This window comes from Dendrobium catenatum, unplaced genomic scaffold (assembly GCF_001605985.2).
Source record: "Dendrobium catenatum unplaced genomic scaffold, ASM160598v2 fragScaff_scaffold_1263, whole genome shotgun sequence".
Taxonomy (NCBI): domain Eukaryota; kingdom Viridiplantae; phylum Streptophyta; class Magnoliopsida; order Asparagales; family Orchidaceae; genus Dendrobium; species Dendrobium catenatum.
In genome coordinates this window covers 626702-642058 of record NW_021319725.1, presented here as the reverse complement: position 1 = coordinate 642058, position 15357 = coordinate 626702, and the positions used below count along the sequence as shown (strand labels likewise).

Genomic DNA, 15357 nt, shown 5'->3' with positions numbered 1-15357 from the left:
CGACCTACATCTCCAGACTACAATCTTTCTGACCTCGATCTACTGCATAGTACGGTCCTTCCGACCTACATCGCCAGACAACAACCTTTCTGACCCCGGTCTCCTGCCAATTACGATCTTTCAGACCCCTGTCTCGTGCCGACTATTACCCTTCAAACCAAGCAAACATATATATGTTGATTATTGTAACTCCCACCATGCAATGCGCTCTATATGATGTACATTTGTGACATCAAGCCAAGGCCTCCTCCCAAGGAAGGGCCTCATTTGTAATCAACTGCAAAGACTAGTGGATTCATTCAAGCTAGGCCAGGCCCTGTGGTTTTCCCCCCTTTTCAGGAGTTTTCACGTAAAAATTATGGTGTCTCTTATGAACGCTACACCATCTCTCTTATCTGATTGTGTATTTAATCTTCGTACAATGCTAAGACAGTAATTTATATATCTCTCTACCGCTGCGAATACTCCAGGATGAAACAACGATTTATTTGATGATAGAAAAAATATTCTTTATTTATAAATATTAAAGAAAAATCATTTCAAATAGAAAATAATTGAGTATCATGAATTTGACATGATGCAATATGCCTCAATATAACGATTTGCATGGGTGAAGTCATAGTTGGGGTTAAAGGATCATAGCGAGATTATAATATTAAAGAATTGTAGTCGTGCGATGATGAAAAGAGAGCCTTAGTCTAATGTTGATGGTTGAAAGATCATAGTTGAATGATAATCAATAAGAGGTCGTAGTTGGGTTATGGGGATAAGAGAATCGTAATTTGGCAGTAGTATTTAGAGGATTGTAGTCGAGCGATAATGGTCATAGGACCAGCTTCATAGGGATGAGGTTAAAGGATGTATTCTAGCTAGAGATGGTGGTCACAAACATAATCGATCGACGATGGCCTGAGGACCTTAGTAAGGCAATGGAGGTTCGATAATTATAATTGGGCGATGAGAATCGGAGGACCATAATCGAGTTATGATATTTGAATGATCATAGTTGGACAATAGAGATCAAAGGAATGTAGATTGGAAAAGTTATTGAAGGAACATAGTCAAACAATTGTGCTTGGAGAATCATAATCAGTTGATGATGATCGAATGAATGAAGTAGAGCGATGGTGTTGGTCAATAATGATCGAAATGATCATAGTCGGTGAATATAAGTTGAAGGACTATAGTCAGTTGTTGATGATAATCAAATTAACATAATTGGATGACAAACATTTGAGGACCATAGTCAAACAATGGAAGTTTGAGGTCTATAGTTGAGCGTCGATGGTTGGAAATTTGTAGTGGGGGTACAGATTTTGGAGAATCGTGATTGAACAAAAATGATCGAAAGATTGTATTTTGGACAATGATGATCAAATGATTATAGTCACAACGGTAGTCCTAGAATTTTGCTTTACCTGTTTTTTCTTGCTTAAGCATTGAGAAATTCAATTGCCTCCGCTCAAAATAAAATGAACGGCTCACATAATTCAGAATAAAAGATTTTATTATTTTGCTTTCATTTATTGTACACTTTTGTTAAATGTCAAATAAGCTTACGTGGAATCCAACTAAGCTCCAATATAGAATTTCAATGCAGCAGTTGCGAGTCTTATACGGTTCAATATCAAATTATCAATTATCTGCCTTTTTTATTTTAATGCGTAATAATAAAAAATTAAAAATGCACAATTTTGTGAATATTTTAATGCGTTATTTACAGTTTGTATTTTATAATATATATTTTTTTATATTTTATGAGCTGATTTTTTTTTTTGGGAAAATTTATGAGCTGATTCGTTGGATGAATTTGAAATCCATAACAGTTTTAAATATGATGTAAATAAATATATTTTCTTAAAATATATGAATTTTTTATTTATTATAAGACATTCATTTTTGAAATACGGCATGTAAGGCAGATGAAGGCCGTAGGAGGGGAGAGATTTTTGGGTCGGACGTCTGACACAGCTTAAGTCGGTATTCACAGTACTGAGCTTGGTACTGTGAAGTACTGAGTATCGAGCATTACTGAGCTCGGTACTGTTTGGTACTGCTCAGTACCGAGTAGTAGGTGATGTGGCGTATTTTCATTGGGCTCCGAACACGTTCGATGTCTGAAACCAATAATTTGTCGTAGGAGGGAGCGATCGGCGACTAAGAACTGGTGGCTGGCAGTGATAATCAGCAATAAGCTGGTGATTAGCGAGTGACAATTGTTGGTAAAAAAAGTGATGAAATGTATTTAAAAATCATCCGAGTACTTAAATGATTTCAGAATATATCAAAATTAAATTAAATTATGAATTCAAATACATCAACAAATTTGCTTTGAATTTACTTCTCATCTAATTAAACATCTAAAAATTTTAAAATATCTGCCTTATTTTTACTTTATAATTTTTAAAATAATTAAAAAACCATCCTTTATATTTTAATTTGTTAACCGGCTTAGCACTAATGGTGTATGGTATTTTGGTATTAAAAGAGTTGTAATGATTGGCGTTGAAAATAGGGTTGTAAGAAAAATTAATGTACTTGATATAAATATTATTTTTTCATATAAAATTTATTTTTAAATTATTTATATATTTAAGATAATTTAATAAAAAATAAAAAAAATTGTATAAATAAATAAATTTGAATATTAAATCACTTCATCATTTAAATTGTTCATTTACCAACCTATTTTAAGTGTATTCATATTTCAATTTATGTACTATATTTTCTTAATAAATTTGATAAATTTGAAAAAAAGAGTAAGAGTTTAATTTATGTTAGTTATTTATCTCATTTTTCTCGAGCTTTAGTTCAAATAGAGTATTAAATTAACAAGCATCAATAACATTGAACATAATAAATATTTTAATAAGCTTTTATAAGAAATGAATGATTTCTTAAGTTTTACATCTTTAAATTTTATTTTTATTAAATATAAAATTGAATCAAATTGCATAACTTTTTTTACTCCTAACATAAACTTATATTTATTTAATATACTTGCAATGCATAGATTCTCGTAGAATTTTACCGATTGATAGGACTTTGAGGGAGATTCTTATATAAATTATGGAGGTGAGAAGGTTATTATCTTTGTTGTATGGATGTTGTTTTTACAAACCGAGATAAAGTTGAGGAAGAGGATAAATTATTGTATGGATGATGGACGCAAAGATGCACCATTTATCATTCAATAAAGGGTGACATATTATATATAAATTAATTTTTTTAATTACAACTCAATCTGATCATTAATCCTCTAATTTTTTTATAGGACGATGAATGTATCCGCATAGAATAATTTCTTGATAAAGAAAAGAAACGATTGATCGATTTTGTTATTTCCGCAAGATATTTAGGAAGAGTGATGGGTGGCGAAGGTTAATTGTGAAGCTCAGCGAGATAATCGACTCTGTGAAGACGAGTGGTTGGCGACTATAGAATGAAACAACATGCACAAGAATGATTTGGAAGATATTAATTGTGGTTTGTGAGGAGCGAGAGAGTTAAGGGGGTGTGATGCATATAGGTTAAACCTATGTGAGTTATCTCAACAAATCTAACAAGATGGTATCGCTTGTTCAATTAAATGAGAGTTTGATCAAGATTATTACATGCGTGAATTTTTCAAGTATAAAATATTTAGGGGCAAATTTCTTTTTTTTTTTAATTTTACTAGTTTCCCTTATCATTTATTTTATTTTATTTTATTTTTCTTAGTTTCTCTTATCATTACATTCATCATTATAAGTAACAAAGAATGAGTATGAAATGTGAAATTTAATTGTCTTAAAAATCTCTTAGGCCAACTTATAGGTCAAGGTCAGGGTAAGGATGGCCAAGCTAGTTAAGTGGACTTGGAACAATTAATTTAGGCCAAGGGAGAACAACTAGCAGTGCTTGACCAATTTGATCAAGAGATCTAATATATTTAGAATGTTCTTCCTAAACTCCATCAAACTCTGGAGCTTCATATCATTACCACTGAAGGGGACGAGGAACTTATTTCATAGCCAGATGAGATGTTCATGTTGACGTCTAAGGAGTGATTACTTACTATAATTCTCCTAAAACATGTATTTTCAAGATTAGAAGTATTTTTAAACTTAGAATTCAAGAAGTCCAAAAATAATATTAAATTGTTGGGGTTTTAGAAATCCCAACCTGATTAATTAACTTCCTTGCATCACCACCGTCACATTTATCGTTCATGAAAGATCATTTGATTAAACAATTGAACTAGAAATGTCATTTTTTTAGGGACATTTAAGTCAATTAAGATAAACTCACACGCACATCATATATAGAAGACTTAAACGAAGATCTCTTGTTTGGTAGTCAAAGCTCCAAACTAATAGATCATAATGAGTTGCTTCTTCACTTTATAAAATTTTAAAATAAAAAATATGTCACTTGTTTAATTATGAATCAATCATCAGTCATGTGAGAATGTTGAAAGTAATATTTAATCTTGTATTTAACACTTATTTATTAAGAATGTAAAAGAAAAAAATTAAAAATAAATTTAAAAATCAAAATTAAAAAATAATAATAATTCTAATAACTGAAATTACTCTCAAACAGAAGAAAAAAAATTTCAGACATGCATTTTCACGGCATTTGGCCGACACATAATTGATGACGTAGAATGTTCGACGCGTACATTTTTTTTTTTTTGGACGCGTACAAATTTATCAATCTCACAGAAATGTATTTTACAGGCTACGCAAAGCTTTTGCCAACAACTTTGAAACTATTTTACTTATCGTTACGTATCTTCCTCTTTTTGCACAATTTGTAACGCAACAAAAAGGTCAGCTCATGGAGAACTGCCGCTGCCAGCAATTTGAAGGTTCCTGTAGCGGCAATACCTTGTTGTATTCAGTTTTCACTTATTCAAATGTTATAATGCCCATAATTATAAACTTTGAAACCTTAAAATAAGGAAAAAAAATCCCCATGAATCAATCTTTTTAACCGTCTATGATGAAATCAATATGCGGCAGAGAAACATTTCCATTGGACCACCACTTGAAGTCCAAACTTCTGCCGGACCACCACTTGATGACTAGAGTTCTATCAGAATACCGCCCTACTACAACGGTCCTTCTGACCTCCTTCACCTACTATGATCCTTCCGACCTACATCGCCAGACAATACTCTTTGACCTCGGTCTCCTGTATACTACAGTCCGTCCGACCTACATCGTAAGACAATAATCTTTCTGATCTCTATCTCCTGCCGCTTATAGTCCTTCCAGCCTCCATCGTCTACTACTGTCCTTCCTACCTACATTGCAGAATAATGGTATTTCTGACCTCAGTTTCCTAAATACTACGGTCCTTCCGACCTACATCACCAGACTACAGTCTTTCCCCATGAATCAATCTTTTTAACCATATGTGATGAAATCATAAGCGGCAGAAACATCCATATTAAGTGCCGCTTTAGAGTCAATTTGGGACCGCTATGATGTTTTTAAAGGCTATGATTAAATTGCTATAAAAAAATATTTTTTTAAAGACATTTTAAAAAGTAGCTTATTAATACATAAGTTTATTAAGAGCAATGAAAAATAAAACAATAAAAAAATTATCCCAAATAAAACCTTAATAGCTTATAAGCCGTTGATATATATGTACACTAAGTATAGTAAAAAGCAATGAAAATTTGCATGGCTACATAAAATTTGAGAACAACTTTCAATAAGCAGAACCAATAGGTATTGAAAGAGAAATGGAAAATAACTACTCTGGCTGATTCTTAGAATAAACATACTATCAAATTCATAATACAAGCAAGAATCAACAGAAAAAAAAAAAAACCGAAAATATAGTAGCTGTTCATTTACTGCAATGACGGTCTATGCATGGAACCCCACCTGAATAGTTAAATTGCCAAGCAAATCATCTATCGAACACCTGAAAAAAGCCACCATTTCTGGAGCTCAATTTTTCTTCAAGATCTGAAAAGTAGAAATTCTCCGAACAAGGTAAATTACTGTGTTCGAAGTGCTTAGAAATCATCTCTCCTGCTTGGCAACGCAGAAGTTCTGGAAGGAAGAAAGATGGCCTTATAAGTAACCCTTCTAAGTCACGCCTGAAGATCTACTTACAGAGCCAGCCAGAATTTCTTAGGTTTTTTCAGGCCGAACGTAAGTGAGATTTCGTCCAGCAATGGAGTTTGGAGTATTTCGAGGTGATCCAGCCGTTTGAGGAGCAACAGTGCCGCGCTTCCACTGCAAACTTCTGGCTCCAGGCTTCACAGGGAGGCGCGGTCGGAAAGCACCAGTGAGGATGCCCCTTGGAAATGGCATTCTACCAAACCTTGAAGCAAATGGAGAGGCACGAGCAATTCGTGGCCAACCAATCACAGGGGCCTCCACAGAGCTTCTCCGAACAACCTGCGTTAAGTGTTTGCAAATGCACGTTAAATAGTTATACATAGGCCAATACAAGTGATAAATAGGAAAAAATATACTAAAAATAAAGATATTATCCTCCATTATGAAGATATATTAAAATATTGAAAATTTAAACATTTATAACCTTGTAAAATCTCTGAGATAACACCCCCTCAAGTTGGGGCAAATTATTACGTGCGATGTCTGGATTCGTCCGGATGCGAATCCAGACGCACCACATCACCTAGAGCCCGGTGCATCCGGGTGACGTGGCGCGTCCGAATTCGCCTCTGGAAGGTCCGGACACCGTACGTAATAATTTGCCTCAAATTGGAGCATATATATCAAGGGATTTGAGTTTGCATTAGAGATTGTAGAAGTAAAAATATGCTAGAGCCTAAGTTAAAATATATTCTAATACTTATTTGATGGAGCTGTGAGTGGTGATCTTATTTGATAGGACAGCATCTCTGATGAGTGACAATCCACTTATCATATTTTGTATGTTCATGAAAAATAGGAATGCTTGTGATGTGAATTGATGCTGGATTATCACAATTAGGGATCATAATTGAGTTAGAAGGAAGCCAAATTCTTCTATTAGTGTTAGTCCACATCATTTTATAGGTAGTTTGTGACCATAACAATATAATAATCTTCAATGGTGTATATCCACTGACAACAATTTGCATACTATTTATCCAAAAAAATAACATTTTTTCCCAAAGAAATTCCCAAGGTACTTTCAATATTTAATGGATCCAGAACAACCAACATCATAATAAGCTTCAATCTTTAAAACAAGCTTCAATTTTAAATGGTGGTATTTAAGATGAAGCAAACTTTTTTCCATAGACTTCTAAACTCTAAAGATAGCTTCCCATCATTTCTTTTTTTATTTATTTAGCATATCACTAACATACCAATACCAACAGCAAAGAATATATAAGGTTAGGTGGAAGGTAAGATAGATAAGCTTTCAAATCAAGCATCAATAACGAGAAATAACTTCAAAGCTTTCATCATCATTTGATATTTGTAGAATATTCAAAGAACAGTTAATAGGTTTTCAACCGACAAGCCCAATTTCTTCAAGCAGGTTTGTGACGTTTTCTTTGAAAGAAAAAAAAATACTGTAGTTGCAACCAGAACTCAATGAGAAAAAGAATAATGGACACCCCACATTTGAAGTAACAAATATCTTCTAAAGATATTAGAAACATCATTTCTAGTAAGAATATTAGAAACATCATTGCTAGTAAGGCGATTATTGACAACATACTCCTCTGGGATAAATGTCGCAGAGGACGATGGCGAAGAACATAAAGTAATCAATGATCTACTTCAAAAATCAATATCAACAAAGACCTTGTAAAGTCTATCAAACTAACTGAAGATATTGTTTAGAGGGGAATTTAAATTCTATTGAATTCTTTGGAATCATTACATACATATATATATATATATATATATATATATAATTTTTCTTGAATAATTATCCCTTTCCATGAGTGTTCTTGAGATATCTCAAGACTTGATATACTACCTCCATGTGCTCCTTTATAGAATTACTCATAAACTGTCTTACCATGCTCATAGCAAACCCAATATCTGGACGGGTGTGAGAGAGGTATATAAGCTTTCCTACCAGCTGTTAAGATCTTCCTTTATCTACTAGAACCCCCTCCTTTTCTATCCCAAGTTTCTTCTTAGGATCCATAGGTGTATTGGTTGATTTGCATCCTAGCATGTCGGTCTCCTTCAATAGGTCTAAGATATACTTGCATTGGGAAACAAATATACATTTGCTTTATCGAGCTACCTCCATACCAAGGAAGTATCTAAGTGATACTAGATCTTTAACTTCAAACTCCTTGGGCAAAGCCTGTTTGATCTTCATCATTTCTTCTATATCATTTACAGTAAGGATATATCATCCACATATACAATCAGTACTGCTACATTGTCTCTTTCTAACGACTTCACAAATAAGATATGATATGCCCGACATTTTCTAAAAGCATGATCTTTTACATGTTTTGAGAATCTTCCAAACCATGCTCTAGGAGATTGCTTTAATACATATAAGAATTTCAGTAGTTTACACACTTTGTCCCCTCCATAAGACTTCTGAATCACCATTGGAATCTCCATGTAGACTTCTTTTTTCAGGTTCCCATTCAAGAATGCATTCTTGATATCTAGTTGATGTAGGGGCCAATCTAAATTTGTTGCTAAAAAAAAAAAGAATCCTGATGGTGTTGAGCTTTGCAACAAGAGCAAAAATTTATTGATAGTCTATTCCATAAGACTGAGTGAATCCTGTTGTAACCAGTCTAGCTTTCAGCCTCTCAACATTACCATCCACCTTATGCTTTACAGTAAACACCCATTTGCAAGTCACAACTTTCTTTTCTTGTGGGAGATTCATCATCACCCATATTTAACGACTCTCTCTCTTTTTGAACTTCCTCATTTTTCTCCTCTATGAATTTCTACAATTGTTGGATCCATTAAAGGAGAGTTGACAGGTGCAAGATGCATCTCACTGCTCGGCTTATGCTAATTTTCTTTCTTTTTCTTGAGTATACATATTGTTGTTACTTAATTGTTACTCTTTGCAAGGGTTGATTAGAACTTATGGGTGAAGGTAATAGGTTTGAAGGCGGGGTTTGAGACATAAGAGATATATCTTGATAAATATTAGTGGTTTGAATTTCTTGTTATATTTTTTTATTTTGACTAGACTCTATTTGATTGTATAATAAAGAATTACACTCATGAATTTCAAAACTAGTGAAGTATGGGGTGTTTTCAAAGAAGGTGGCATCTGTGGTTTCAAATATTTTCCTAGAAATAGGGTAAAAGCATTTGTAACCTCTTTTTTGTCGGGGAATAGCCAATAAAGATGCATTTTTTTTATATTGGGCCAAGCTTACTTCTATCTTGTAGATAGATATGAACAAAGGTAGAGCACCTAAAAACTTTAGGTAAAAGATTTGATGATATGAATCGAGCATGAGGACAGTCTTTGAGTAGAGTTCGTCAAGGTGTTTCAAATTTTAATACCCGAGTAGGTAACCCATTTATTAGGTATGCAGCAATAAGAATTACTTCCCCCTATAGATATTTTAGTATTTTTTTGAATAGCGTAATCCTATTTTTCCTCTCACATACCTCATTTTGTTGAGGCGTATATGCACATGAACTCACTTGGAATATCCCTTAGCTTGATAGGTATTCTCACATGATAGAATGAAAGTACTCTCCCATTGTCTAATTTTAAGATTTGAATTTTTATATCAAATTTGTTTTGAATCAAAAGTTAAAATAATTTGAATATCCTCTCAACTTCAAATTTTGCATTCATTAAATAAACCCAAGTGAGTCTAGCATAATCATCAACAAATATCACAAACCACCTTGCTCTACTTCTATTTTTAACTCGTGAGGGTCCCCAAATATCACTATGGATCAAGGCAAAGGATTTAGAAAGATTGGTGAGGAACAATTGGGTAAGATGATCTGGTATGTTTAGCCAATTAACAAGTTTCACATTTGAACAAACTTGAATTTTTATTAATAAATAAATGGAGAAAAAGCTTTTCAAGATACATGAAATTTGGATGACCTAACCTATAATGCCACATGATAACTATCTATCTTGACTGACTCTAGAATGACTCAACCAACTAACTTACAATAGGATGATTCTTAGCAACAATTAAGGTTTGTATGCATTTGGGTGTCTTGATGTAATATAATCAGAACACATCTCAGCACTGTCAATCTTCTTCTCTGAATTCAGTTTCTGAATATTACATACATTATTGGAGAAAATTATTAAGCAACTACAATCACGAATCAATTTACTAATGAAAATCAAATTGCACTCAAGATTGAGCACATAAAGCACTGATTTAAAGGCGATAGCTTCTATGACAAAAGCGGAACCAGTTCCCAAAACTTTGGATGTTGAGCCATCAAAAACCTTGACTACTCGATTTGAATGATAAGGCTAGGAGTGTAATGTCTCATCATGTGATATGATGCTCCTGAGTCAATAACCCAAAGTTTTGACTGTTCTATACCTGAGTGACTGTATAGGCTGGTAGCAAGTTCTGGAGGAGGAGAATAGTTGTTTGCAGATCTAGAGTTTCTAGTGTTTAAACCAGAAGTATTTGGGTCGAAATATGCGATCTCACTATACATGGACATGGTTAGGTTTCCTCGATTGAAAGAGAAGATGAATTTTGGAAAATGACTACATGTGCTTGAAGAGAGACTATCGACATGTGTTACCGTTGGATGAGGGTTTGGAAGAAAAGAATGATGGTTTGCCACCGGCACTCAGAGAAGGCTTAGGATTTTCCTAAGCTCTAATACCATGAAGAAATTGTTTATAGGGAATTCAAATTCTATTGTATTCCTTAGAATCATTACATATATATAAATTTTAGGAGAGTAAATAGAAAAAGGATAGACATTTAATCTAATTAATTATAACAAATAAAAGAGGAAAGACATTTAATCCAATTATTTAATTAATTATAAAAATCATATCCCACGGATCTCCACTGCAGCCCATGGATTGTTGCCCACGGATTGCTGACATGAACCCCCCCCCCCGACTGCGTGATTCAACATCTCACGGATCTCCAAATTCAAATTCTATTGTATTCCTTAGAATCATTACATATAAATTTTAGGAGAGTAAATAGAAAAAGGATAGACATTTAATCTAATTAATTATAACAAATAAAAGAGGAAAGACATTTAATCCAATTATTTAATTAATTATAAAAATCATATCCCATGGATCTCCAACTGCAGCCCATGGATTGTCGCCCACGGATTGCTGACATGCAACCCCCCCCCCCGCCCCCCCCCCCCCCCCCCCTCCCCCCCCCCCCCGGCGCGGATTTCAATTTCATAGATCTCCAATTGCAACCCACGAATTATTGCCCCCCACCCCCTGGCTGCGTGATTCAACATCCCACAAATCTCCAACTGCAGCCCACGGATTACTGATGTGGCCCTCCCTTGACTATGTGATTCAACATTAATAATGAGGGCTTTGTTTCAACAAATATACAATTTCCAAAGCTTATAAATTTTGTCCCTCCATGGAAGAAATGCCATGGAGGTTGTTCCATATAAAGAGCTTAGAATAATTCTCAGTGGGTAAAAGCATTGTTGACATCTATTTGAAATTTCAGCCCGATTAATGACATTAGAGAGGAGATGAATAAAATTAAGAGTTTGTTTAAGACAGTTGCAACTTTTTATAAAGGTGGATGTAAAGTTATTGAATGTAAAGTAACCTTTTTGAAAATTATTTTGAGTATTATAATGTTTTATTAAGAAGTCAAACAACAGCTTTCATACAGCTATCACACAATAGTGAAAGTCTAATTATTAAAAATAGCTTACCAATACAAAAACTTCTAGAAAACAAGGAAAAAGCAACAAAAAAGCAATAGTCAATAAAAATATGATTGCAATATAAAAAGCAAAGCAGTAAGAAAGTTATCCCAAATATACCCTAAGTCAAACAAATGGAGAAAATGCCTCAATGAAATTAATGTCATGAAAAAGTGCAACCTTTTGGCACTAATGGAGCTTTATAGAAGACAGGTGTTCAATGGTTTCCATCTAGAAAGAACTTGACCATGAAAACCCAACAACAAGAAATAGATCTTAGTTCTATCAGGGGATTGAAAAAGGTCCTAGGGGAGCAGATAAAAAGGGCCCCCCATTTAAATATTTATTGCATGCTCCTAGAAGAAATGAGCAATGCTTCATGATAAGTTATAAAAATAAATACTATAGAAACAGACAAGGAAAACTAATGAAGCGAAAAGGATAAATGATCAAAGGATGTAAAAAATTGTATCAAATGATAAGTACAATGTCATGAATCATTTCAAAAGTAATTGGAAGGTGTAAATAGGCAACCGTCAAGAAAATGGGCAACAATATTGGTGTTGATACCAGTCACAATTGGAGAACTAGAAAGAAATAGTGAAAAATAAAGATGAAAATACCCTCAATAATGAGGGCATATAACAGTAATAAAGGCAATGCTTAAAACTTAAATATTTTCAATCTAATAAATGTCTTGATAATAATATGCAAGTGTTGACTAATGTCACATTAAAGAGTCAATTTTCAAGAATGCCACTTACAAACCAAAACATGAAAATCATTTTTCATTTTTTTCAAGAAAATATACAACAATATAATCATCATACCTTCAGAATACGAGACATAAATGAAGTGCCATTCAATGAAAGTGCTAGCTCTGCAGATTCTTTACGCAGGAACTCCACATAAGCTGACCTGTTTAAATAGAAAAACAGTTTAAATTTTACATATTTTGGAATAGAAACTGGAAAACCAACCATTAGCCACCTTAACACTAACCCTATAGGTTGACAAGTTGCAGGATCAGTCACAATTATCACTTTTAGAACTTCTCCAAACTTATTGAAATGTCGGGAAAGGGTATCCTTAGTAGCAGCAAAATGGACCTGCAAAAAAAAATTATTAGGGCCATACACCAGTAATATAGTCATAAAAAATAAACTAGGGTATAGATAACACATACATTACTAACAAAAATGGTTCGAGAATCAACATCCTCAGAAGGACTTGCAGTGTAGGAAACACCTATTCGTAGAAAAAAGGGGCCATAGTTAGTATAATGTTTAAATAAAATGCAAGATCATCTATGTTATAGCAGAAAATAAAAGAAAATAAAACACCTTGACAAGATAATCAGCATATTAAGATTCTTGGGACAAAACTACACTACAAAAGCCACTTTGAAAGGCAAATATTTCGATGAAGACAAGCTAAAATGATAACTATAATATATTCATATTATAAATATGGCCACTACAGGTAATATGTACAATTCCAATGAAGAGAAATCCGTTAGAATTAGAAAATATGGTATGACCGGATAACAGATTTTATAGCTTAGTAGATAGAAAATGTGTATTAAAGTTGTGAGCACGCGCGTGTACATATATATGCAATATTTAGAATGTATATTATGGCACTTAATATCCCTGATTTATGGGGATTAAATCATAGAAGAGTTTCCTTTATATTGCATACTTCTTCCTTTGTATCTCTTTACACTCTTCGCTAGACGTTAATACAAAGATTTTCCCATATTTCACGATGTTAATACAAAAGGTTTTCCCATATTTAAGTGCTGTATCAGAGATGAATGCTCTCTTGGAATCTAAGTTTGTGGCCTGCATGGCCGTGAAAAAATTTTCTTCAAAAAAAAAAACAAATTGATTTTCTTTGGCCCATATTTCTTTCAACTTATATCCACAAAATGAAATCACAAACACTACGGCAAGAGAGTTGTAAAATATTCAACCAAGTTTACATCTCAACTGCAAAAAATATTTGAAGCGGTCTCAATTTGTTTGAAACTTCTTAAAGGGAAAAGTCAAACTAAATCATTTTCATGGGATAGAACCAAATTAAACTTCAAAAAATCAAAATAAGATGATCCGAAGTCTGTTTCATAGGATGAAAACTCCTCTTTGGTGAAGTTTTTAACTTGTATAGAAAAAGAGAGGATTTACACATTTTTGCTTTATAAACTTTGAGTTCAATCATGTGAGTGCAAGTATTAAGAAAGGAAGAAATTCCTTCACTCAATGAAACAATTGCCATAATTCATGAAAAAGAAGAACGAAGAGTAATGTTGGAGCCTCCATGTATGGATTGTTTAGCCTCCGTTACAAAGGTTATAGGGTTTAGGCATATACGTAAAATCAGGGCAGCAGCAATTGAATGCCTATTCAAACGAAATAAGAAGAAATAATGAGTTGTCATGAGTGATGGCTCTTTACCTTCTCTAAAAAGCCATGATACAATAGGAATACGTGCTGAAAACTACATGGTAAGCCTCCAGATACTCCAAATACTTCTTTGATAATAGAGAGTACACAAGCAGGGTAGGGACCAGCACATTTGACCTTGACAAAATTAGGAGGAGAATTATCTCAGGAGTGATACAAGTTCAATAGAGTAGAGATTGAGAAGCTAAGATAGTTTTTGGGGGGATTGGAAAACCTATCAGTGGTGCAGGTGCTTGTTCATTTGTCCTTTCAGATATTTCTCAACTCTAAGGTTTCCAGTGTTGTGAATCATATGGCTCAATCTTCTCGTAGATTTGTTTCCTATAGTACTTGTCCTAATAAGAAATTGCTATGGCTGATGGAATAATTATTCTGGTTGCTGGTTGAGGGGATGTAGCAATAAATAAGAAGTTCCTTTTAAAAAAAATGTTCTAAATTTGTCAAAATCGTCTACCAATCTAGTATCAATTCACAAGCTGAACTTTATGATGAACATTACTTACGCAACTTGTAAATTTCAGCATCAGAGCACGGGCTTATGATTGAACTTGCCAAGGAGAGAATCAGCTCTACCTTCTTTAGGAAATTGTAGCGAAAAATAGGAAATTGTAGCGAAAAATAGAACTAAGGATCTTATATTGTTGTCTTTCCTTTTTGAGTCCTTCCCAATAAAAACAAAATATGGTTGTATCATTTTTGTCTTGGTCATTCCCCTTCTAGGGTTCAAAAAGTAATGTTTTCAGATTTGTTTAAAAGGATTTGATTTGAATATCATCTTGATGTTTGTTAACATGCAAATCAAATGCTCATTTATTTTTGACGTTTGCTAAGTTGTAAAATTAGACTTTCAATACCCTTTATTCTAATTCACATGATGTTTGGAAATCTTATACAGTTAATAATAATTTTGAGGCTCATTGGCATGTTCCATTTATTGATGATTGTACTCGAATAAAAATGAGTAATTTGAAGTTTTCATGCACAAAATCAGAAGTTTACACTTTCATCCATTAATATGCCATAACAAAATATTTCATTTATTAATGATTGTACCCAAATCAAAA

The 15357-nt window shown here is 33.4% G+C and overlaps 1 protein-coding gene across 2 annotated transcripts in view; it reads right to left on the bottom strand.

The window, feature by feature from the left end:
* Positions 1-5701: 5701 nt before the first annotated feature.
* The window catches only part of LOC110106244, a 28490-nt gene continuing 18834 nt past the window's right edge, over positions 5702-15357 (bottom strand). For both annotated transcript variants that reach the window (XM_028699363.1, XM_020836073.2), the window contains 4 exons: positions 13015-13076; positions 12831-12937; positions 12659-12746; positions 5702-6404 (listed from right to left, as the gene is read on the bottom strand). In XM_028699363.1, the coding sequence (XP_028555196.1) occupies positions 6135-6404; positions 12659-12746; positions 12831-12937; positions 13015-13076 (527 nt within the window). In that variant the 3' untranslated portion in view covers positions 5702-6134. The remainder of the gene's footprint in view (positions 6405-12658; positions 12747-12830; positions 12938-13014; positions 13077-15357) is intronic.